Raw genomic sequence first — 25,913 nt, forward strand, 5'->3', positions numbered from 1 at the left:
GAAGAAATGCTCTGAGAACCGGCATTTATTTGTAAAAAAACGAGGCTTCTTCCAACATAAAGAGTATTAAATATCAAAACCAACACACTTAAAACACGAGTTGAAGCGATAAGTCACTTTACTGCAATATAAAGACTGGGGACTATGAACTGTAACGTTCCACAGGAAATAATTACAGCGCTTTTTAAAGAAAATCGAGAACATTAGCTTACATTTGGCAGCACTGAGGAAGCATAACACACTGGGACTGTACAGCTCACCCCCAAACTAGTAGTTTTCATGTTACTGCTATTTCCTCTCTTTGGCCTCTTTAACTTGCCAGCTAAGGAACCTTGTGTTTCTCTGAGAAAAAAGGACAGACTAAGAAAATATCCGTGTATCTTCGCTTTTAAATGTTTTAATTGGCTTCATGCATTGTTTCGGGTAATGCTGAATGATAACTGTCAGCACTTCAGCCGGCCACAAAAGCCAATCAAACCTAAAGAATGGTTTCGCAACTTCACTGGATTGAAAAGCTTAAATAAAACAAAAAGCTGTCTGCACTGCAGGCTGGAGAAGACTCCCATCTGGACAGGAAAATGCAAAGCCCAGAAGAATCAGCCAGCTGCTTTCGGAATCGAGATGCAGCCTCAGACACTAATTTGAAGGTTTTTCTTACCAAGTCCTTTAGGCCAAGAGTGCTAACCTTGGTATTGCTGCTGAACTGTCTGCCACGGACACCGGACAGACAACCTTCTTGCACCTCGCCTTTCTTCTTTTTTAACGCCAGAAAGGACTTGTACGGAATAAATCATTCAGGAAGGGCTGCTGTACTGGCCATATTTGTGTAACAGCTCTGCTGCCTTACTAAATCGGAACGCCAACACATGGCACCAGGCAGGTGCTGTTCCTTGAAGCATACACTTCCAGGGATATGCTGTTGAAATATCTGTAATAGTGCTCTGGACAGGAAGAGAGCTATGATGCAGAGACAAAAAAGGCTGCAGGAGTGACATTAAGGACAGTTTAGCAATAGGTAAAATGTATTCCTTAATTCGGGTTTGAACGAGGAGCTCTAAAAGTGGAGGTGCATCTCCTTACCACAGGCAGATCATATCTAACAGGAATCCTCATCTACGTTTTTTAATGCCATGGAAACACTCCGGCATTTCCAGATACAGTTTTAGGTAAGCACTTGCAACGCTGAAGGCTTGGAGGTATCCTGCAGCAAATTTGGAGCCACTCATCACCATGCCTGAGATGAAGCATGCGCTCAGATTTTGTTCCTTGACGGATGGGGGACTGCTTATTTTTGAAGGACTTCAGATTGTAACATGTACAATTTATTTACTGCCTAATTCCCCGAGCTGGTTAACCCTACACGTAACTGCATCTAATTAACTATTTTCATACAACCGAGAAAAGCACGTGCAAGTTACGGATGCAGCCACGTACTCCATTTACTTCAAAATCTGGCCCAGTGACTCATCCTCTCCAATTTACCAGTGGATTCGCAGAGGAACGCGCGGCTCATTTGGAGGAGTACATCTGCAAAAGTGACCAAAAGCACCAACGCTCGGGTTGGAGGCAGCTTCAGTAACCACCAGCGTATATTCTTCTATAGGCAATTAAAATAAACAGGCTGTCTATATCTAATTATGTAGTCCACGCTAGTAAAAATATCTCCGCAATCAAGAGAGACGTTCAACCTTGCATATAAATATTTTTACTTACTGGATAAATAATATGCAGTTGTATATTTAGTCTAGTTTTATCTGACCAACTGATTATTTTACATACTGTTCTTAATAGATGGCTTTTAAACAAAATCTTGGCTTTGTTTCTAATTTTTCAAAAGGAGTTTAATTCACTCTAGAGAAGCGTCATGCTGGTTTATTCTTCCCTGGAAAGGATTTGCTCTGGCATCTGCTTCACTGAAGCCCCCCAAACTCAAGACAAGCCAGATATTTCTAAGCTGAATGCTGTATTTGTCTTCAAAGCTAACGATGCAAAGTTGGTTTTCCACGGAAAACATTTTTGGTGTTACAGAAGACCCCTTCCCTGCTCAGATTTTGTGCTAAAGTATCCAAACCCAGGCTTCACCAAATCCCAGCCACCACCAGAGGAAACACAACTAACACAGCTGAAGCCTTTGAAGTTCGTGCGTCTACACAGACCAGATGCATGCTGAGCTTAGAAAGAGAAAGGAAACCAGATGGGGGAAAACCATGACACATTCAGGTAGTCAGCACGGCTGGGAATCTTTCTGAGCTGGCATTTGCTTTGAAGTTTTGAGCCGTGTCCTAAATACAGATGGACAAATGGAGCCTCACGCCAACGCACCAGACCCACCAGCGAATAAAACAAGAAATTGCCATCTAATAAAACAAGAAGATGCCATCTCGGAGCAACCTGAACCGATGACAAACCATCGGGTGGGGGGGGAAGGAAAGAATGGGAGCAAAACGAGGAGCAGTGAGGATTTTATTTAAATGTGTTGTATTTTAATTATGATCTGCTCTTATTCTTTATTAGAGACCCACTCCCTACTGCAGAACAGTTGTAATCAAGCACAACTGCATCCGACGAGGATTTCCCCAGCACGGCTTTGAGCTTAAAAGTCAGCAAGTTGCGACCTGAACATTACGTGTACCTCATTATTATTATTATTATTTTTCCATTATAGATTCTCTACATTTTTTCCTACAGCCCAGATTTGTGGGCTGCAGCGGGTAACCATATATCGAGCAGAGCCGGCCCCTGTCAGTGGGATTCCAGCAGAGCAGCTGCTCAAGCCAGCATGCCCTGGCTTGAAGGGCAATCTGGTGATAAAGCACCAGGACGCCGGGATCAGATGGCCGGCTGCTCGAACCTTTGCCGGATGATTTCGGCTACGAACACGCTGCAGAAGGGCGCGTTTCAAACCCAGACGCAAATACACGCGGGCGGTTTTATGGGGGAAAGCAGCTGCTCCAGCCCCGCGCGGCTCAACGCTCACGTCAAGAAGCACGTGCTCCCCTCTGCATTTTTGAAGGCAGCATCTGCATCCCGAAACTCATGACTAAGGCTGCAACAACAAGCACGAGCAGCAAGGACAAAGTAATTTGATATCAGCTTCATTTTTTTTTTCCTCCAAGGAATTACAGCACGGAAACCACGTTAACAACGCTAAAAACCCCGTTAGCGTACTATGTAAAAACACCAGAGCAAGGGACTGCTCTGGAATAGGCAGAGCCGAGTACATGCAGTCTTGCCAAGAGCCACAAATGCATTCAAGTGCTAAGTTCGGTGAGAAAAATATCCCTCTGCACAACCACTTTTGAGAGGTTCTCCTTTTGTTGGCAATTACGTCCTTGTACATTTTCAGGTCTCTGGGCTTAGGCTTTAATATTCTGCTTTCCTTTCACTCCTGTACAAAACATTGTTCCTTCGTTTTGGATCCCAGACAGGGTTTGCCCAGTGATTCAAAGACAGAATAAAGTTCTAATTCAGCGTTTAGGCTTATTTTGAGATACAAAAACAATTGTGTAATGCTTGTACAGTAACACATCTATGAAGCAAATACAAAAGGGAAGAGAAGACCAAAGAAGATTTTATTAGTATTTGCCAAGCCAGTGAGAATGCACAGGAACTGCAGTAGAAAGGACAGAAACAAAGCCCCCAACCACTAAAATCCTCAACATCTTGAAGCTTTGACTCTCCAACACTCGCCACGAGATTTTTCAGCTTGAAGTACAGGAGGAAACAAAGCACAGTTCGTGTTTTAGCCGCCCGCCATCTTTCGCAATCGCAGGGTATCTAGCAAATCCTGGAACTGCCTAACAGCAGGGGAAGGAAGGCAGGAACACAGCCTCTGACCTGTGCAAGCCACTAATACTTCCTTCATACCTACGTTTTCGCAGACCCAATTCACCTCTGACACAGGAGCGGTTACTTTGCGAGCACGACAGCCCAACCGTGCCTCCGCTCGAATGATGCCCACTGAATAATTCAGCCACAGAAGTGGAAAACACAATGGAGAATCTGCTAAGGCACCGTTGTGCTTCGTGCCAGTTCCCTTCAGCTGTGTATATTAATGATGTAATTTTAGCAGGGCTACCCCTTTGAGTTACTGTTAAAAATAGCAGCCGCACCATACGCTGATGAAATGCATCCCCTCTCGGCGGCGAAGTAACGCCGCGAGGCCGCTGCTTCTTTCCAGAGATAAAAGAACGAGTCGGGGAAAAAAAAAAAAGAAGCATCAACCTTTTGGCTTCGCGTTTCCTCGCACCAAAGAAAAGCAATTTACTTAATTAAAACCATTGTTTTGCATCGTTACAACCTGTGATTACCCAGCATAAAAGAACAAGAGAAAACGAAATCAGAAGCGAAATCTGACAAAGCATCTCAACAATGCCAAAGCTGACCATTTGTCTCCTCTGTTCCTTGTGTGACACAGTAACAGATACACCACATGGATCGGAGCCACGGCTCCCCTAATCCCAGGAATGCATCCTGCGGCACTAGCACCAAATGCTCAAGGAAAGCACAAGATGCCCCGCGGCACACGGCTTCGGGACGGAGTGACCCCGACAGTTCTCCTCATTTCCACTATCTGCAATCCCCAAGTGAGATCTCATTCTCAAATTACTTCGCATCAACCCACAAGCGGCTCTAGATGCCTTCGCCACCCATCCAGCTGTCAAATCTTTTAAGCCAAGTCTCAATATCTGGCTGTGCTCTGGCATTTTTCAACAGATGCACTTTGTGAAAAGCCTGCACTGAACCGAGGAACCCAACTTTAGGCACCCCCAACACCCGGGATCGCACTGTTTTGGCTGTTCTCAGCTTTATTCTTCCTTGTTTCCCTCGAAAACAAACCCAACGTTAGTATCACCGTTTTTTCATTTGGTTACCAGCAAACGGAGACTTGAGTTTAAGAAGGGAATATGTACGGGCTCAATAAAAACAATGGGGGAAGAACTTGTTTGAATCTACAAAGCATGGCCAGAGAACCTGTCTGACCAAACAAAACACAAAGCCAAGCGTTTTCTCCCAGAAAAATCCCTCTTCCGCAGGAATCCCCCAAGGCCCTGGGGCATCAGCTCCTGAGTCTGAAGATGCAGTCTAAGAAATAATAAAAATAAAATCTCCCACTGTCTTCTGACCTACGAAGCCGGTAGTCAAAGTGCAGAACTCTGTATTTAAAATAAAACCACCACCAGTTTCTTCCCCTTGCTGCCCGTGTCCTTCGGTTACCGTTTGCAAAAGGTCTCTCCCTCGCCTGAGTATTACATTAGCTGTTTCTTTCTTGCAGTCCATCTGTTCCCTCATGCCAAGTCCTAAATGTGAGAAATCACGATCACTTCTATGAAAATAAAGTGTTGTCGTGTACAAAATAAGGTCACTGCCATATTAAAGGGAACGGAAGCGGAGCAGAGAAATATTTGCAGTAATAGCAGAGGAAGCAAAGAAAATTGCTGGCAAAGTAAACAACGGAGTGAAATGTTCTCATCCTTCCTTTCCACCCACCTTCTTGCTTTCAAACCAGACCAGTATGTCACGTCAGTGCTCCGTCCTAAGGAGAACGAATGCATCTCCTCCTCCTGTGATTTACTGCCCTGCCTGAAACCAGAATTTATTGTTTCCAGCTCCCCATACCACCGGCTTCTGGAACGTTATCTCAAGTCCTTCAATATCTGCTATCTTTTCCTTGCAGTGGTGGCAGATTCCTCCGAAAATTGCCAGCCTCCCACATCCGCAGAAAAATGCTCCAGCACGAGAGCTCTAATGCTGATAGCAAAAGACAAGAAACCTCTTAAAATTTAAGCTCTTACACGTTTTCAGTTCTGGATTCAAAATCTGTGAGTTAACATTGCTAACTTGTGTAGGTACCTCTAAAAACTCCAGCTCCCTGGTGAGAGAACATTGTTATTCAGATATTTCTACACTGGTGAGAGAAAAAACGAGGCAAGAAGACTGCTTTCCAAGAACGCAGGTGAATCATTACTATTTCCTCCTCTGAAGTGATTTTTTTAAAATCCAATTTAGTTTAGGGAAAACACAAACCTAGCATAAGCAAGCCAATTACTTTTAATTCTTGTATCGCTGTTTTAACACGGCAGTGGAATAAGCGAGCTCAATCAGACATTTCCAGATGTTAAAGGGTGTTAGCTCCTAAAGAGATGCGATGAACAGCTGAGCGTTTCTGAGCATTTCACACGTCCCTTGCTCAGCCTCAAGGGGCACAGACAAACGTCTGCTCCCGGAGAGCTCCTCGCCATGAGACGGCAGCAGGAATTGCCAGGAAACCAGAGCCAGCAGTTACGTTCCCTTTTGTCTTCTTTAAGTCCTGCAGGACTCATTCATTCGCCACCTTCCAGTAAGTTTTGAAGTTTCAATCCCCTCCCAGCACGAGGGGTCACGCTGACAAGCACCGCACGCAGCGGGGCTCATCAGAACGCCGCTTTTCACCCCAAATCCTCGCTGCTGCTCTGCCCTCGTGCCTCGGCACAGCAACGCCCGCTCTCTCCTGACACATCCTGCTACGGGGAAAGGGAGGCACCAAGGAAGACGGATACTGACTCCAGCCTCTAGGGTACAAAAGTTAACTCATTAACAGTTAACAGCAGATTTACCAGGGCCAAGCACAGCCCCAGGGGCTCCGAGCCCTGCTCCCAGCTCTGACACAGCCACAGGGTGAGCTCCTTCACTCGGCCTCCAACTCTGAGGACATCAGATGGGTTTATGTGCCTGCCTACCTGAGAGGCACGCAACCGCAGCTGCCCAGTCACCAAAAGCTTATGATGAAATGCAATCTTTCTTTTTTAAGGCTAAATTAAAACATGATTATTTCCTTTATTCCAAAGTCAAACCTCCAAACTTAATCAACTCCAATGGTAGAAGATCAAGCTGCAAGATTTATGCAGCCATCTTCAGGCAATGGGGAAAACATGCAACATCAAAAGTTGTTTTTGTTTCCTAAGTACACTAACCCTTGGACTTGATTTCTAGAACTAACTCAACATTCTTGATCCTCTAAACCAGCGTATCACAGTTAGAAGCTGGGTATGGGATGCCTTGCGTGTGCTCTAACACCAACTGCATTGCTGTGGTTTAGAAATGGAGCTCAAACGATAAAACCAACAAGGACATACACAAACAGGTGAAAAATTATATCCAGTTGGTCCAGGGAGATTTTTCCTGAAGGCTTATCATAGCCTAAATATTTCTATAAGGCCTACCAGCGGTTGACCCAGTATTGTTGGAGATGATGTATTCGCTTCAAAATAGAACAGCCCAGCTACACAGCAGACACAGAACAAGGCACTACAAAGTCTGGACCCTGGACCAAAAGGATCTCAGGGCTTCCCCTACCCCAGATATCTTCATCCTGCCCTCAATAGGCTGAACAACTGGCGTCAAACATTTCTGGAGGAAGAGACTGTTGAGCATTTCCTAAGTGCTCCTGCAGTCGAGTTTCTTGTGGTAAAAGGATGAGTCAAGGAAGTGGGAGACAGAGAGGATCTAATACAATTTGCTGAGGGAAATAAATTGGGTAGCAGAAGAGCTGTGAGAGGTTCTGGATTGCTGACACCGCACGCCTCTGCCAACAATTTTAATTAAACAGTTTAGATAACAGAGCTCGTTGCCCCTAACAATCAGCTTAACCTACCTGCAACTCATGCCACCTGAGGTCAACAGGATTAGTGCAAACAGGCACATACTGCACATCACAGTGCAAAATGAGATCAATACCTCAGTGAGGCGCACTTGAGAGAAAGTTTGGTCTTCCCTCCTTTTAGCCATGTGCACTTATTCTAGCCCGGGTCACTGCTAAGGCTCTGCAGGATCCCTGATGCGGCTGGAGAGCACGACTTCAATTAAGCGAGAAGTTTTCCTGTGCTCAGCAGAACTCCTAAATGGAGTGCAGATCGTAGCACAAAGCCCGCTGTACCCATCTCACATCTAAAAGCTCGACTCCTCCCCGTCCACGGAAAGCAGTTTGTGCCTATCATTAGGTGCATGTGGCCCAAGAATTTTGATTCAGCTTCACTGTACACGGATCGTGTTTCAACAGTTGCTTCATTTGAAAGCAGACTGGCTCGGAGACAATTCTGAGGTTTCATGCGGCAACGGCAGAAAGGAAAGATAATTTAAATAGGCAGGAAGCAGGAACGGGGGAATTTTTGTCACTTCGCACAAAGTTAGGCTGGTTCAGTCAAGGAAACCACCTCCCGGTCTGTTTTGTGGAAGAAAACAGCGGTAACTGCCACCTGCAAAGCCTCGTAACAGTAACGAGCATCTTAAAAATACCAACAGAGAACTTTCACTGCAGAAAATTCAGAACAGGGGCTGTGACAAATCAAAATTTCACCCCGTGTTAGGAGAAATTGTATCCCTAGACTGCAGTCTCTGTACTGTAGCGCTGCACAGCTTACGTCGCCTTTATAATAAAGATTCTTTTGTTCCGCACTTCAACATCTGGTGTAATGTACTTTATTCCACTGTGCTTTTGGAAAATATGCTGTGGTCAGTGACCATGTTTAATACATTGCTGAAGTGTCACATGCACCAAGTATTACTTGCCTACAGTGCTATCCATGTAATGGCCAAATGGCTCTGCTCAGAACATTACAGTAAGTAATTAATAACATCTCTGCTGTACAGGAAATTACTATTGCCTTTTTTTTTTTTTTTTAAAGCTGAATTTTCCATTCAGATTTGATTACCGTAACTATTCTCCTTTGGGAAGGGCCACGGGAGGTCAGAACTTTAGATCCATAGGCTTGTTACAAATTAGCTCTGTGAATGGGACTTCCCATAGGTCAAACGAGCTCTTTCTGGACTTTGGCTTAGGGACTGAAATTCCCTGCCGTAGCAGGATTGCCTGCAAAACAAAAGTTGCTCGTTAATATCCTATTTTCAACCAGCGACCTCTTTCAGTCACCTGGGTCACTTGCTACCGGGAGAGAAGCTTTAAGGTAGCTCCCTATAAAAAAGAAAATCAAATCCTAAATTTAAGACAAGCTTTGGTGCCTTTGTCAGAATCCCTCCCCGACCGCTCAGTTCATCGCGCTGTGCTCAGCAACGCAAGGCCACCTACGGAAAGGACCATCCCCGCACAGCTGCACTGCTGCTGCAAGTACATGCCCACCAGGCAAGCAATTTCAAGCATGAAATCTCATCTTTGGAACTGGAATCAAGCAGGCATCGACACCCTCCGCAGTTCCGTTTGCACCACTTCAATTCTTGTAGTCTGGGAGAAAAAAGCCTCAGGCAACACGAGGAGGATGGCATGGCGCTGCTCGCCCAGTATGCAAAAAATGCCCAACTTGCATTTGGATCCGATGGCTTCGTTTGGATCATTTAAAACCAATTTGGAAATGGAGGAAAAGAGAAAGAGCTAGCAACGCATCCCCGCTGAAATTCCAATAACATGTAACACAAGAGTCTATCCGTATTTGTCTCACTTCTCCTTGCCCAGCGCGATCTGTCAGTACCTTCAAGCCTGTAAATAAACCTGCCTGCAGCTTACAAGCACAAAAACGATAGCTAGTCCCTGAGAGGACTGAAGGGCTCCACTTCCCAAAGCTACCTCCAGTTACGATTACTTCCACATCTGTGAAAACAAATTCAAATGATCCAAAGTCACTGACCATAAATAAGAAAAAAGCACATTACTATTGCAAATTCCAGCTATTTGACTTCCCAAGAGACTTACGCCAGTACGCCAATGCCCATCTGTACTCATACAACTTGCACAGGCTCGACCTTTTAACTTCATTTTATGAAAGTTTAGATAAAGCCGATTCCTGACATGCTAATGTCAACAGGTACAGAAGATGGCTCAGCTAAAATGGCTTTAGCTGAGACTGGATGAGCAGCAGAGAGAAATCGGTGACTTTTGCTATACAGGGGCCACCACCACGCCAACGCCTGACAGCAATCCCAAAGAGGGGCCTCGAGATGAAAGGTGCAGGATATGGGCTCCCAGCCTGCTGCTCGTTTTAAACATTTGTTTCCCCAGACAGCAATACTCGGTGCAGCTAGGACGGTGCGATTATTCAGAAGTTGAATATTTGACAAGCTTCGAGGCCAAGCACGCGTGAATGTTTCTAGCCAGCCGCTTAACGCAAACACACGTGCATGCGGACCTACACCAGTTTGTTAGGGTACTCAGCAGTATACCCTGTTCCTCAGCTCTTTCCCATAGCAAAAGATGAAATATTTGAACCTAAAAGGTCATTTCAAGGCGTGGATTAGGGAAAATACAGCCCCTGATGGCTTTCATGCCTTGCCTACTACAAGGCTCCTCACTGCTCTGCTACAGCCCCAGTAAGGGATAGCACTGAATTTCCACACGTCAGGATTAAAACCATTCATCGGATTAATGCAAGCTCTGTCTCTAATCCAACACAACGGATAGTGCATCGTTAGTGAGACCTCTCATTTTTCTTCTGCTTCAGCCACAGCCTTTTTAACCGAGACACCTCCAGCTCTAGCACTTGGCCAAGAATGACAAACTCAAGCAGCTCGCTATTTCTGGCCACAAGCAAGAAAATGTCCTTTCAAGATGTGTTGATGTTTGCCAGTGAGCCTTGTTTTGGAATTATGCAACTGGTCAAGCAACCTGTCCAACCCCTATGCTTGTAACCGAATTTCATGCACTCCAGGTTAAAAAAAATAGCAGTTCCTACTAAATTGGGAGATTGCTATTTGCTAAGAGAATTAGAAACTTGTAGAAGCTCCGTGGTGGCCCCAGGCTGCCATGCAACCTTCAGTTGTACTCCAGGCTGAAGAAGAACCGCCACACAGACTGTCATAGATCCAGGAGAACTCAGAAGTAATTTTTGCTGCCGGTGAACCAGAAAGCAGAGTATCAGGTAGTAAAAACAACTCTATTTGTTCCACGGCTCCTTTTACCAGCTACCACCAAGGCAATCTCTAAATTAAAAAAACTACGCTCCCTGAAAACGAAGCAGGTATCCTATAAGGGAAAAACAGATCAGAGGAAAACATAATTAATTTTCACAGCGTACCATGACTAATCTTGGCGTATATAGTACTGGAACAGCAATCACTGAGTACAAATGAAAACAGTGTTGAACCTTGTCCTATTTTTATCAGATGAAAGCCACCATCCTAGCCATGCTTCTGCTTAGTGTTGCATTTTTTTTTCTATCCTGATAGCTTTTACAGCTGGAGAAATAGCTACTTACAGCATTATTCTGCTGTAAAAAAATGATTGCTACTTACAGCTCTTGGGATTATAGTTGAGTATGTCACAAAAGGAGGTCCAGCAGAGGCAAGTTAACGACATTTCCTTGGGATGCTTAACCGTTTCCAAACCGTATCAGATCCTCTGCTTCCACACAAAGTGGAAGACAAATTATGATCAAGAATTCCAAGGCGTAAGTTGTATTAAGCTATTTTTGTTTGCAAGGTGATGCAGCAAGCCGGTGGCGGACAAGGAAGCAAAACTCTGAAAACCAACTGCCAATCAAGGAACAATTGACGTGGTCTGTGACAACATTTCTAATGACATTTGAAGGCAAAGCACTAGTGCTGATGTGATGGTGTTTCACCTGCATTAATTCTACCGTAGAGCTATTTTTATTAACTCTACCAAGAGTTCACAAAAGCTCGACTCCACAAACAGCAGCTTGCAGTTTCAAGAACATCCTGGCTTCACAGTGCTTTTTGAATGGATTAAGATGTGACTAAGAGCATTTTTGTTTAACCTAGATGTTTTAATATTTATATTCAGAGCGTAGAAACCAAATGCATACTTATTATCTCAAATTTAAGCCCCGTTTTTAGCCAGGTCAGTAAGCAATGTAACATGTCAAAAATAAAAGAGTTATTGTGTACAGACATTCAGTGTTTTGAGGTTGGAAGTGAGGAGGCAAAAGCGTGCTGAGAAAAGCTCCAGCTCTGCTATACGTCCCTCTTTTTTCCCCAGTTTCTTATTTAAACATTCTTGGGAACCAAGAGTAAAGCAGCAGCAAGTGGCAGCCTAGCTTCTCCTTTAAACACCTTCTCTTCAGTAAGGCGACGCATCACCCTACACTCCATCCAAGATATAACCTGCTAAGATGAGGATGAGAGATGGAGTGTCAGAGATTCACTCTGAGAACACAGCACTCGGTGAGAGGCCAGCTGGTATTTCAACCCACAAGCAACATTCCTGCTTATTTCCCAGCAGAATAAGCGTACTTGTCTCTCGCTGACCATTTTTCGCCGGTACTGCAACACTTCCTAAAAACTGCCCTTCTGACTTCCTTCGCTCAACCCAAGCCAGAATTACAGTAGCAAAACTCCAGTCTCCAATCGATTAAATGCCAGTGGCCGCAAAGAGATAGAAATTCTTTCCCCCGTGGGAAGTAGGCATGCAGAAAAGGACACACCTTTGGAGTGTTTCCCTGAAGGCCTCTTGGGTAATGACTCCTCAATGGAATGTGTTGATGTATGTAGGACGTTTTCCAAACTGTTACTGACACTGTTTATGGGGGTCTCGGACCTTGGAGTGACCTGGAAAGAAAAACAAAAATCCAGTTTAATAAACGGAGGTGCTCAAACACCGCACGTTCCTCCAGGGTGAACAGGGCTGCTTTGAAGGCAGCGAGACGTACACTTCCACAACCCAGCGGCGTCACTATTGATATTCCACAAGTAACAGTTCAGGGAAGTTGTTTTAGTCAGCAGCTATTCACAAATCTAGATTAGCCAAGATAATCTATAAAGCTACTTAAAGTATAATTCTTTTTTAAACAATAGTCACACAGCAGTCAATCGCGGAGATATTGCAGGCCCGTTAACCTCCCTGCGCTGCAGCTCGTAACTCCTCAGCAAGAAAACTTGGGGGAAAAAGGGCTCCTGAAAAGCAGTAGTCATTTTCCTGTTATGCCATCCAACTGCACAGATGCAGACTGAAGGCATTTCAAAGCATTTCCACATGGATTGCAAGGAACAAAAGTCCAATTTGGAGAAAAGCTAATTCTTCTCTTTGCCGTTTGAAAGACTGCTATCACGATCATATTTCAAGGAAGAAGTGCACAAAGGATGCCCGAGCAGTAGGCTGCATCATCAAAACTGACTTCACGGCCCGATGCGTACCTTACAAGCTGCCTTTAGCATAAGAAACCTATTACTTATTATAAAAAACCTATGGCCACCATTACTTAAGACTACAGCAACAAACCTAAGTCATCAGAAAAAGCAGACCCAAACACTGCCCGCCTCCGCTGCTGTCCACGAGGCCATTCACGATTATGCAGCATCACAACAACATCGATTACTTGTGGCCAAACATTCAACGCCTGCCTCATAAGCAAGGCAATTACTCTCTTGTTTTCTAGGTAATGAAAAGCAGAAGTGGATGCACATTAGCAGCACCGAGCACGAGGGTGTAAGCAGCTGGAAGAGGTAGTTAAGGCTACCGGCAGCACTCATACTGATGCACTGCTTGGGTTTCAATTGCCACTTTGTGAATTAACGTGAAATCCTATAGCACGAGGAGCTGTGATTAGAACTGAACGGGGGTTTTAGCCTTTCACCTAGCACAGGAGAAAGTCTGCATCTTGATATGACTACCCTTCGCTGATGGGAACTAACACCAAGACTAGTTCCCGGCTCCCTCAGACCCTGGTTACTTGGCACAACGTACCCTTAGAACAACCCTTCGCTCACCCTGCCATTAGCCTTACAGATCGACATCAGTCAGAATCCACAATGCGAGTCAAAAATAGCATCTCCTGATTTTATACAATTAGCTATTGTCAGCTCCATTTAGAGGCTGACATTCAGAGACCTGTATGCACATTTTAAGGCAGGAGCACGAGTGGCAGATTTGGTGTACTTGCATTCATAAAAAAGCTTACATGTGCACCAAAGAAATCAATCCAGAAAGACAGATGAGCGCCAGAAGAAAGCAGGATTACAAGCACCAGACCCCCTTCAGCACTTCAGTCTGCTTTCTGATCCAAGAAGTTTATTTGTACACTTCTCTAGCAGTTTTTCACCAACAAAAAAAAACTAGCATCAAGCTCACGCATTAAAAAGAGGACCAATTAAATGTTAAGCCTGAAGGAATGGGGAGATAATTTAAGTCTCCTTGCCAAAGTCAGCCCTTTCCAAAGAGCTTATCTCACACTGTTTCTTTCCTGGAGCTCATTAAACTCACTCCAGCGGATTGCTGCTGAGAGGAAGTTCCAGCGGGCTGAGCAATGTCACCACCGTCCTCCTGGCAAGGGAAGGATTCAGGAGGGCAACTAAATATCAGAGAAAGCTCCAAAATGAGATTCAGGCAAGACTATGTTATCCGGAATAACCAGATCCCAAACGTTCAGAACTATCAGCACACAGAAATTGTACCTGAAAGCGAAGAAGAACATAGCCACGTGGTTTCAGAGAAGTCTCTAAACAAGCAGTTTTCATCGCAATCTATGAGTAAATACCTTGCGTTCCCTTCTCTCCATGGTCCCTCCAACAGGCATCACGTGGAGTTGGAAATTTGCATTTTGTTTATAAATAACCTCCCATTCTTTCCGTGAAGATTTAATTTTTGTGTGCTTGGTAGAGATTAATTTAGCCCATATGTCCCGACTGAGCTCATATACTTTCGGATTCAGGCGCACTTCAAAGCAAAGCAGCTTCAAATTGGCCTAGAACAATCACAAAGCCCTGATTAGTTCCAAATGGAGCCCTTCGTTAGCGAGCTGAATGGTGTTATAACCAAGCGAATCTCCGCCTGCTCAAAACTTTTGTTCCAGGCTGCAAATCATTTTTTCCACTGACTTAAACATACCAATGCCGCGAAGGTTCGGATTTGTTTACGAAAAGTGAATTAATGAAAAATATTTCGCAAATCAGAGATTTATTTCCAAAGATATAACAGCTTTCTTTTATAAAAGGAGGCCAAGCAAAACACGGGAACAATCCATCAGCTGTGAACCGCCGAAGTTACTGTCCTTGGAGGGCTGGGAGAAACACTCATGAAAGATTAACAGTAGATGCCCAGGAAGGACTTCACCGAACCAAAAACTGAATTTTAGGCAACTTCTAGGAGGAATATTCACCGTATCCAAACGCTGCTGCAACCCCTGCCTTGGGCTGAGCACCAACTCCTGATTAAAACCAGAATTTCTAACAAGGAACTAGTTTCTAAATAAAGCAGGGCATTCCGGTGAGCGTCGGGGTTTGAGCTCTGGACCTTTTAGGCTCTAAAATCTCTCAAGACAGACGGGAGGCCATTAAAGAATAAGGATCTGCTGTTCCAGAACTGCTAAAGGCTTGCTTTCCCGAGCAGTAAGAGTCCGCAGCAAGGCACTAACTTTCACAGAAGACAGAAATAGGCAGGCTGTGTATCTTCACAAACCACAGAAGTGACATGCTATAAAAGCAGAAACAGTCGCAAATCATTCAAGGTCTAAGGGGTCACCGCATCAGACGTTTGAAGAGGAGACTCTGGATTTTCAAATGAAACTCCTTCGGAGCTCATTAGCAGAAACAGGCCATGAAGACTAATCAAATACAACAGCGATCCTGGAGAGATAAAGCAATAAAAGATTCTTCATTACACCTATTTCCAGACTTGGCACTGCGTTTTGTGAAGGGACGGGGAGAAGAGCCCTGTGACGCACACATCCCCTCCTTCATTAGGTTATTACAGCTTGGCTCGCCATCAGTGGCCTGTGGGCTCACCCGGTGACTCCCGAAGATGCTCTCAAATGGGTGCAGAAGATATCCTTGAGCCTTATTTTACTTAACTCCATGTTTGTGCCCACTCCCTCCATAGCAGGGCACCTGGCTGACAGCTAAATTTTGATTTTCCAGGTTAAAAAGCTAGCCTGTCTCTTGAATTTCAAGTTAAAGTAGTAGCCACACTCAATACTAACAAGGAAAATTCCTCCCCAGTGACTGGCTGAGGTTCAACCCAGGCTTTCTGTGCCTCACGCTCCATAGCAAGGAAGACGTTAGCAAGATCAGCTACGACGAGCGCATCCTTCCCAGCACGCACCCCAGATCACATCGCCCCCAAAGCCCCCAAAGGTTAGCCAGGAACAGGAACGACTGCTTTGGCCTCGCAGGCTGAGGATATCAAATATGTCAAGGTATCAGAAGTCACTGCCAGACCTTCAACCATTATCACATTTTTCCCCCTTTTAGCTGCCAAATGCCTTTTTCGGCGGAGCGCGGTGATTTCCTCCTCGGCACCAGAAGCACCAACAGGCACAGATTTTTCTTAGGGAAGAGAAAACAGGTTCCAGAAAGAGAAAACAGGTTCTGGAAAGCTCTCCTGAACCCTTCACCCAGCAGAAAGCAAGGACCACGTAACAAAACGAGCAGGAGCAGCCACCTCAGCAGGTGCCGCTTCTCTTTCAGTGACTGCTGCCTCAACTGGGCTCTGCCACCAGCAAGACAGCAGGACGGCTGAAGTCAACACAAAAAAAATGCAAAATCTCTGAAGCCAGACTCAGGAAGCGTTAGCTGTGCTCCCCAGGGACAGCGCCGAGCAGCTGTTTAATACAGGAAAGCCTCTCATAAAAAGAACAGGATTGATAGAGGTCAAACAATGCGGTGAGGATTGGTTTTTTTCGAAAACCAAAGCAACAATCACGCGTTCCTTTTAAGAATAACTGAACAGGACGCAGAAAATATACGGTTTAATAGCAAAGTATTTGCTGACTTAGTTTGAAACGGAGCCAACACTAACAAATCAACGTGGCTTGCTACCTACAACGTAACCTGACCTATAATTCAAGGAAACAATGATACAGGATCCGAGCGCAGAACTCGCTCAAAAAATTAAGTGGGATAAAATGCCCTTTTCTACACCTATTTAGGCATGAAATTTAGGTCACGCGTTACACGGGAAAAAGGTGAACAAGATTTAAGAACAAAGTCAGTTAAGCAAGATGCTGTGGCTGCAGCTGAAAGCCACCCAGGGTCACATCCTCCAGTTCGTTGTGCAGGAGTTGTTCACGTGCTGGTTGCTTTTCAGAAATGGCCAGCGAAGTACTGGGGAAGTCCGGCAGAGAAGTGCTTCTGCCACTGCTTGCCACTGGAATTCCCCTCTCAAAAATGGTTTTCACCGTTAAAATTGGTCCTCGTGCTTCAGGTTGGAGCAGATAAGAGGCGAGAGTGCACCCAGGAATTGGAATACTCAGTTCTAGGGAGAAAACAGTCACCTCCGTTGACTCCTGCGAGTTTCATATTAGTGAGCATTAACAGCAGCTTAGTTTGAGGTTAACACCAAGGTCTTAAATGCTCCAGCAGAAGCTTGATGGCAAGGATACAGCCCCTGCGTGCTTAGGCAGATAAGCTATTTGCCAACGCAGATACGTAACTCAGGTTCCCAAACCATCTGAAAAAAGAAATGCATTGCTAACGCTCCAGTGTCAGTCTGCCAGCGCAGAGATTGTTCAACAGATCAAGTCTGAGCCAGAAAGAGCAGCAAGCAACGCAGGGACGTGCAGGCCAAAAGCAAGTGAGACTGCAAAGCCAGAAGGAGCAGGATGGAGCAGCAACAAGCCATTGGTGTGCCCAGCTGCCTGTGAAAGCGTAGCCTCAGGCACCAGTTCTGCTTCTACTTCTGCGTGCTCCACACCAGAACTCACCGAATTTTAAGAAATTCGCCTTTTCCAGGGTCGTACCGATCTGCCCCAAGAATGTTTAAGGAACTCCCACAGACATCCCCAGCCTTTCACATACCTCGTGAAGTCCTCAGCACAAATTTAGATGCTTTTTGTTGCTTTGGTGAACCTAAACGCAGCTGGAAGTGCTACGTGCTAGAAATTCACGCAGTTCTGAGGGTGTCCATCAAAAAAAGAAGCACCAGAATCGGGTCAGATGCGTCCCTGTTTTTCAAAAGAAACAAAAGGTCCCGCACCTATTCTCATAGGAAGCTGGTAGAAAAGGTATCCGTCTTTGAATTCTAAAGGGTGAAGAGGCTCTTCACAATAAAACAGGATAATAGATTGGTTGCTTTTGTGCTATGAGACCATTACTGGAATGAAATGAGGCATGCAGTACTTAAATACTACAGGATAATCACGCACCTGCTACAAGGCTCCGCCACAAATTCACTAGAGCAGATGGACCGAAAAAGTCGGAATTGTGTTTTATAGACTGAGCTCCACTAAAAAATCCTTTGCTTGAAGAATTATGAATACTTTCATACTAGGAATATAAATCTGCTGCGCGGTAACTGGACCTTAATTACCGCGTGCTATGTTTGAATGCCATTTGAGGTGGCCACAAGGAACACTTCAGACACCTGGCAACTATTTTGTGCAAAGATGAGCATTTACCCCATAAGCCAAACAAACAAAGCAGCAGTCTGGTTTCAGAACTCTTTACTTTTAGCTAATGCAGCATTTTTTTTGCTACCACTGAGCAATCTCCAATAGTCAACCACAGGAGCTTGCCAAACAGGCGGAGGATGGGGGATTTCCTGCTGAAGAGATGCTCTGTGAGTTAAAGCTTCAACTCTGATGGGAAAAACTCGGAGAGAAAACTTTTAAAAAGTATTAGTTTAGTAAGCTACAGAACAGCCTGTTTCATCTACCCGATCTTGCACGGTTTGCTGTAACTTACGGGGCAGGACGCGAGTGCAAGCAGCTCACCCACGCCGCTAGCGCAGGGCTCTTCAAGTCTAGCCTCGGGGCGCACCTCGCGTATTTCAGAAGAGCCAGATGACAAGATAGGTGTTTTCTTCTTTGCTTTGAAGGAAAACAATTCAAGTTGGAACCTTACAAACCAAGCAACCAGCAAAAAGACCTCAAAGGCAAAACACGGAGCTCTGTACGGTCAGCCCTTGGAACCCATCCTGCTCAGCATCCCAAGTGATGTACCAGTACATCCCTGCCTCCTCATCTGAACGCTCCCAAAAGCTAAAAGCAGTCGCCAGAAGGGAAGATTACCTTAAACTTCCCAAGGATTCAGAGTGCAGCATGGGCCGACCCCTTTGTCCTTCACGCCACGCGCCTTTACAACGTCAACATTGCTGACTTGGAGCTGCTGAGCTTGTGTTGCCACTGCAGGGGTGGGAAACTGCCACCACGGGGCACGGACGTATATTTGGAGGAAAAGGGACAGGCAGAGGCAATTCTAAGATCTGCAGGACTGTAGCCCAAGCAACAAGGCCACAAGCATTTCCCCGGTAGGAGTGTTCATTGTCACCCCGGTCTCTCCTGCAGCATCGCCAAATGAACGAGGTCGGCAGAAGGAATTTGACAAGTCGCGTCCACCGACCTGGATTTCTCCCCCCTTCCCCTCCTCAGCACCCACCTAAATAACAAAACCGCTCACGGCAAAGAATTCATATTACACGCAAGCAGCCTTCACTTTTACTACTTATCATCGTGATTTGGCAGGTCTTGAAGAGGAAGAGCTTAATTTTAATTAAGCAACTGATCTTGGTTTTGGACTACTGGAGCTATCTGCAAAAATCTTGAAGCTCCATGTTGGCCTGGACACCTGTTAAAAAGTTTATCCCTTCAAACACTTATTGGATAATCACAGCAACGGGACTAAACTGCTCTTTGCCACAGCTTGTTTAAGAGAACGATCACAGGTACGGCAGCACCGACAAGTCCCAAGGCACAAGCAGAGCTCCAGCCTGCTGGGAACAGGCACTGCCTGTGCCTAATAACTACCGAAAGGATCACAGGATCTCAGCTTTAGCAATTCAGGCTTTTTTAAAAAAAAAAAACAAACCTAAACCATAGGGTTAAATACTGCCAAACAAGGATGCTGTTCAGCACCTTTGAAGTCAGACACTGGAATGCCTGTTAGGTGTGGTTAGCTGCTGCTGGCTCTGCTTTTCCCAGCAGGATCCGCACACAGCCTGGGCGCTGATTCCATCCGGTTCAAAACGCACAGCACCTCCTGGTAGGCATTCTTCTGTTCCACAAGAGATGAGGCCTCCTTCAGCGTCGTCTGGTTGACGACTGACGCTTACCAGGTCATTGCGAGAGCAGAGTAAATAAGAAGAGAAGCGGAACGCTCGCCTGAAACAAAACTTCATTCAGCCCGCGCAAAAAAAAAAAAGGGAAAACAGCTCACGGAAAAAAACATTATTGGCTCCACACAAGTGCGGTGGGGTTTTTTTTGGCTGCCCTGCCCCTGATGTTTGGCTGTGAAGTCCATTTTCCAAGCAAACTCATTTAGATCCTCAAAATCAGGTTCATCACACAACGTCGTATGATTATGGAAAATGAATTTGGTGGTAACGAATGCCATTAGTGCATGAGACCCCCGTCTTCCAAGGATTCCCTTATATTCTGAGCTCATTTCTGAAATCATCGCAGGTCCAAGACGGAATCACGTTAACCAAGCTGGATACAACTTCCAAACAAGGGTACCGGTGAGAAATGAGACAGAACTGGAAACCTCATGTTCCTTAACTGGAGTATCAGTAGGTGCGCGTGATCCACGTTGCCTCAAGTGCCCAGAACACTGAATGCACGTGAAGGATTGGGATCCATCACCAGCTGGAGGCTGCCTCTGGAGCTCCCCAGGTTGAGTCTCACCTCTTTTTGAAAATGCAAGCATGCCTACGAGAGCAACTACCGGTATCGATGACTAAACACCTAGTTCTAGCTGGCAATGGCCATTAACGTGGTCATCTGCTAAAGCTGTAAAATATCTTCTCTTGGTCAGGAAGCTAAAATGTAGCGTTTCCATCATTTATTCCATCTCTACAAAGTTAGCACAAAAGCCCTAATGGCACTTGACAGATCACTTAACAGCTGGATTGCTTACTCTGTGAGGGCTGTGAGGACTCTGCTCCGACCTACCAAGTAGTATTTTTCCAGCTCATCATTCCACAGATGAAATAAAATCTGGGGATTTTTGAAGACGGAACTTGAACTGCCAACGGTGCAGAGAAAACAGCGAAGGTACCTGAAACAGACCACCAGCTCTGCACAGCTCCGGTCCCCACCCTTCAGTTATTTCTAGGTTTTAGATGAGCCTACGGAATTAACGCAGGTGAAAAATAGCATCTTATGCCATAAACTGGAAATAGACACGGGTGCAGTATTTGGAAGCTGACTGGGCAGGAGCCCCTCTTCCCATTCACCAGACCTCAACCCGAAACAGCCCCGAAGTGCAGCGTCACCGACTCCTGTTTCCTCTGAGCTGCAAACAAGCAGTCCGACCTCCTGCTATTTATGACCCTGCTTCTGCAGCCGAAGCCACAACCAGAGCGCTGCCTGGGGAGCTCACAGCCAGCAGAGAGGGAGCCAAGGGGCCAAAGCTTCATCTTGCTTCCCTTGCTTTACGCAACGGCCTTCCTGAGTGAATTAAGCAACTCTGAGAAACACAAGGTGGCAGATTCACAAATCACTTCCCCTCTTTTTCTGGAGGGGATGTGCTCAGTGTTACTGGCTGATACTAGACCTCACAGAAAACATCAGCCCATGCAGAGATTCGTATCGTGCCTAGATGAGTTCCAGAGTCCAAGCAGGTCCTGGTGATCATTATCTACATGGCAAGAGTAAGGGGTTGTGTAAAGACAGCATCGCTAGAGCCCAGAAACCAACCAAGAACGAATGAGCCCTACATTTTCACCCACAGTTGAAATAGAAGGTGTTTGGAGACAGCTTTGAGACTTCTTCCCTCCCTGTGGGGCACTAACCCAGCAGTGACCATTTGCTGTGCCCGCAGCTGGATGCGCACACGTGTGGCAGGAGACATTTGGCTCCCGGTTGTGATCTGCTCCAACACGTCCAGCTCCAGCTCTGCCAAGAGAGCAGCCGCCCGCAGCTCCCAGCACCGCGCAGAAGAGAGCCTTCAGATGCTGGGCTCTGACTGCCGACAAGAAAAGCACTCTGCCTTTGTGGCAAAGGTACCAAAGACAGCTGAATAAAGACATTCCTAGGCACAGGAACGGCCTGAAAACTCTCAGTTGCATCATTTTTGGTTAAAAAATAAACCCATTATGGTTAGTCTAGTAACAAAGGGTTTAAAAGGTGCTTGAGATGTATGCCTGGGCTTCATCTGGAGACAACTTGCACCATTTGTTCGTAAAAAACATAGAGCAACCTTGGATTGTATGCCTACGTAGAAGTTTGAAGACTCCATGCCTTGAGTCACGCAAGCATTAACACCGTGCAAAACCAAGAGAAAATACAGGCCAAGGGGCAGAAGTCGTCATTTTCTGACAGTTTGCTGTTGTACAGAGGGCAGCTTTCTCCCTCCTTCGGAGAAACTTCACGTTCACTTCGTACCATCAAGCAGAAACCGTGCATCTAATAATTACTGACCTACTTCGAGCCATCCTTTCCTGTACAGTTAAATCCAAAGTTAAACCAAAAACTGACGGCAGCTGTTTCGAGTCTCCTTGCGTTCAGCAACTGCAGCAGCCCGGCAACAAAGAAGCAGCAATTTGCATCGCTAACCAGCTCGAAGGGTTGTTACCTACCCCAAAGCAACCTGAATCAGGACATCTGGGCAGTAATTTTGTATCACCGGGTCGCACCTGACTAATTATACAGAGTATTTTTGGAGAGACGTTACCGCAATATTTGAAAGAGATGAGGGATGGGAGGAGGACCGCAAGCTGCAATCCTCTGGAAAAAAGTTGTAGCTCGGACCAAGTTGGGTCAGATTTTAGTGGGACGGACTGCAGGAGGAGAATGTTTCCATTTGTTTCTGCAAAGTGAACTAAGAGCACTGTTCAGTAACTAAGTGCTTTTTTGTCACTTCTCCCTGAAAAAAAAAACAAGTTATATGTAACTCATCAAGAATGTGAACAGACTTCTAGTTACACAGAGAAAGGGGTGATCACACACACCAGTCCCTATCCCCGCACGCAGCACAAGGGACGTGCTGAAGGATAAGCAGCCCTGGTCACAAAGAGCTCCCTATCTGCATGCCACCGCACACCCAGCTCCTGACAGCTTCTCAGGAGCACTTCTCCAGCTCCTTCCCGAAGGCTGAGCTCGAACAGACTCACGCTTGAGAGTTCGGGAGCAGCCTTCACACAGCCCTACACACGGCGCTGACTGCAGGGATCAGCTCAGCGTAGCTCAAGCCGTAGTAAAGCAGCAAGAGTGACGAGAAAGCGCTGGCTCCAGGGAAGAAATTCTCCTCCAGCTCGGATGAAGAGCGCGGGACTTGGCAGGCAGCAGCCCAGGGCAGCTCACTTTCTCTTGCCATCTGCATTGTTTTTCTCTAGGTGATGTTACAACACAAGTATTGTCACAACATAACTTGGTAACAATCACAAGATCCAAGCGCACGGCGCTGGAATTTATTTGTGCATATTTAAGCGGGGCTGAATGGAGAAAGACGTTTTTTTTTCCACTTACTTCATCCAAGTTGCGTTTCAAGCCAACTGCTTACACTAAAAGTAGCAAAATCCCCCAGCTATCAACATCTAAAAAGTTCAACAACCTTTAAAAAAAAAAAAAAAGGAAATCTGCATCTGTGCAAACAGAACGCACATTCAGAAGAGGGAAAGCAAAATCACCTCTTCTGCTTCCCTCTGAACTCGGTCTATGTTTAGCTACCGGTTTTCTTCAAAACCGGCTTCTAAAAAAAAATAGCATGTGTATTGAAGAGACAACCCTGAAGAGACAAGCCTTCGACGTGCTCAGAAGAAAAAACAAGCAAGTGACTGTACCGTGCACTTTCCTGCTGGCAGGAGAAATGGAAGGATGGATCCTCCGTCCATCTTAGATTGACTTAAATAGCGCCGGAGTTTTTCAGCCGCGCGGAACGAGCGCTGTTTGGGAAGCTTTGAAAGGATACTCCAGAAAAGCACTGCTGCCTGTGCAAATTCATCTTTTCTGCTCGTCTTATTTTGGGCAAACTCCTAAGGGACTTACAATCCTCCCTTTCAAACCCGGGGTCCACGCAGCTTTTAATAAGGGAAGTTGCAAGCAGTTAGCTGTCTGTAAGGAAGCTCGTTCTGGTTTTAATTATAGCCTTTTACGTCCTGCACGAAGTAGCCTTTCCATCTATATTTTATTCACATTCAGGCTTAAACTGAGCAGGGAGGCATTCCCCCACTCTGCTTCTTTCCCCTTCAAGGAAAGGGTCAGAAACGAGCACAGTTTAAAGACACAGGAGGGGAAGGTAAAAGGAGAAACACTAAGTTTAATAATACTCATCCAAAGCTTAAACTTAAAGCAGCAGTACCAAAAAGCATAAAGATGGAAGAAAATTTGTATTCGGGGAAGCAAAAAAATTGTCTCAGGCAGATGTGATGCCTAACTTGAATGGAACCTCCACTGAGCCCTCAGCAACAGCTTTATTGAGGATGATATTGGTAGCCCCCAGGTAGGCAGCACCTTGCCCAACAGAAGGGCAGCTGGTTATCTGCTGCCTGAGCCAGGACATCCTCAAAAGCTGCAGCCCGTTAGCCGATCGCACGCACCCGCTGACCTGGGACTTGGTTGGAACTTCCAAGCAGGCGACATTCAGGCGATGAGCCGGCTGGACTCCCTGATTGGTAGCAGGCGAAGAGCACTTAGTGGTCAGTAACACATCTCACGGCTAACAGCAGGTCTTAAAACCTTACTGCCTAGCTTAATTGCTGGCAACTGGATGAGCGAACAGCGAGCTAACGATGGCGAACCACTGACACCAGGATCAATAACGGGGAGATCCGCGACCACACATGGCCATCACGATTCTTGATGTTTAGCATCAAACCCTAACCGTCGGCCACCACATCTGCCTAACCAAAACCCAGACCCACCAAGGCGCCTTTGCCACTGGACAGCTACTTCCAAAGCTGACTCTCCCTTCCAGCTTCTTTGAGGGAAATGTTTTTAACCAGATGCTTGCTCCAGTGTCCAGAGACATGAGATGTATGTTTTCCCTACTAAATCGCCGGTCTTCCATGCGATTGGCAGGGCAGCCCCCCCAGCATAAGCACGACCAGGAGCAGTCAGTTAACATTTACACTGCTGCCTGGCCATCCTTTTGGGAATCCCTTCCCAACGAGTGCCTCGAGCCTGCAAAAAAACTCCACACACCTTTTTTTTTTTCCAACTCCCCACCTGCAGTTGGCCGCCCCCATCACCATCCAGGCGAGCAATCTCTGCCAGCCTCCCAGGCTGCCATTTACTACCGGAACGCCTGCGCTAGGAGGAAGAAGGGAGGTTTAAAATCCGAGCTGACGGCACCGAGAGCCCCGCAGCAAGGCCACGGCGGCACGTGAAAGCCGGCTACCCACCTTGTGGCAGCCGGGGTAGGTTGCCATGGTGTTGAGGGCAGAGGTGCTGGGGTTCTTGCTGGTGCTGGCCATGATGTTCTGGATCTGGGTGAGCTCCTGCCTCAGCACCTGCTTCTGGTGGAAGCTGAACGCCGGGTGGTTGGATGCCATGGTGAAGAGCAACAGGAACTCGTCCCCCGTGCGGCCCTCGTTGAGCTGCAGCCCATAGTTGTTGATGACCGAGTCGATGTGCGTGAGGGTGCGGAACAGCACCCCGGCCGCCTCGCGGTGGGCAGAGCCCAGCAGGGCGAGCGACACGAGAAGTTTGCTGCGCACCACCTCGTCCGTCAGGTTGGTCAGGCTGCCCAGGTCGGCCGGGTTGTTGGCCTTGATCTCGGAGTCGCGCAGCGAGTGGTAGTCCTTGCGGGCCAGGTCCTCCAGGCAGGCCCCCAGGAAGCGCAGCTCCAGGGGGATGCACAGGTCCAGGAGGCCGCACAGAAACTCCACGCGCTGAGGCGACGGCAGCTCCGAGAACCAGCGGTACACCCCGTCCCGCTGCAGCCGCGGGCACCGCTTCTCCACCATCGTGCTCCGACGGGCCCCGGCCCGCACCGAGCTCGCCCGGGGGACCGCGGGCAGAGCCCCGAGGGGAACCCGCAGGCCCGCCGGCCCCGCGGCCCCCGCCCGGCCCCCTCCTCGCCGAGGGGGGCCCAGGGGGCCCGGCGGTGAGGGGCAGCCCCCGGCGGCGGGCAGGGCCGGGCCGGGCCGGGCCCCCCTCCCC

At 46.7% G+C, this 25,913-nt stretch overlaps 1 protein-coding gene across 2 annotated transcripts in view; it reads right to left on the reverse strand.

Annotated features, from left to right (window-relative positions):
* ZCCHC14 (zinc finger CCHC-type containing 14) overlaps window positions 1-25,740 on the reverse strand; it is a 50,946-nt gene extending 25,206 nt beyond the window's left edge. For both annotated transcript variants that reach the window (XM_035336631.1, XM_035336630.1), the window contains exons 1-2: window positions 25,154-25,740; window positions 12,369-12,492 (exon numbers count right to left, since the gene is read on the reverse strand). In XM_035336631.1, coding sequence (XP_035192522.1) covers window positions 12,369-12,492; window positions 25,154-25,717 — 688 coding nt within the window. In that variant the 5' untranslated portion in view covers window positions 25,718-25,740. The remainder of the gene's footprint in view (window positions 1-12,368; window positions 12,493-25,153) is intronic.
* Window positions 25,741-25,913: the final 173 nt, after the last annotated feature.

This window comes from Oxyura jamaicensis, chromosome 11 (assembly GCF_011077185.1).
Source record: "Oxyura jamaicensis isolate SHBP4307 breed ruddy duck chromosome 11, BPBGC_Ojam_1.0, whole genome shotgun sequence".
NCBI lineage: Eukaryota > Metazoa > Chordata > Aves > Anseriformes > Anatidae > Oxyura > Oxyura jamaicensis.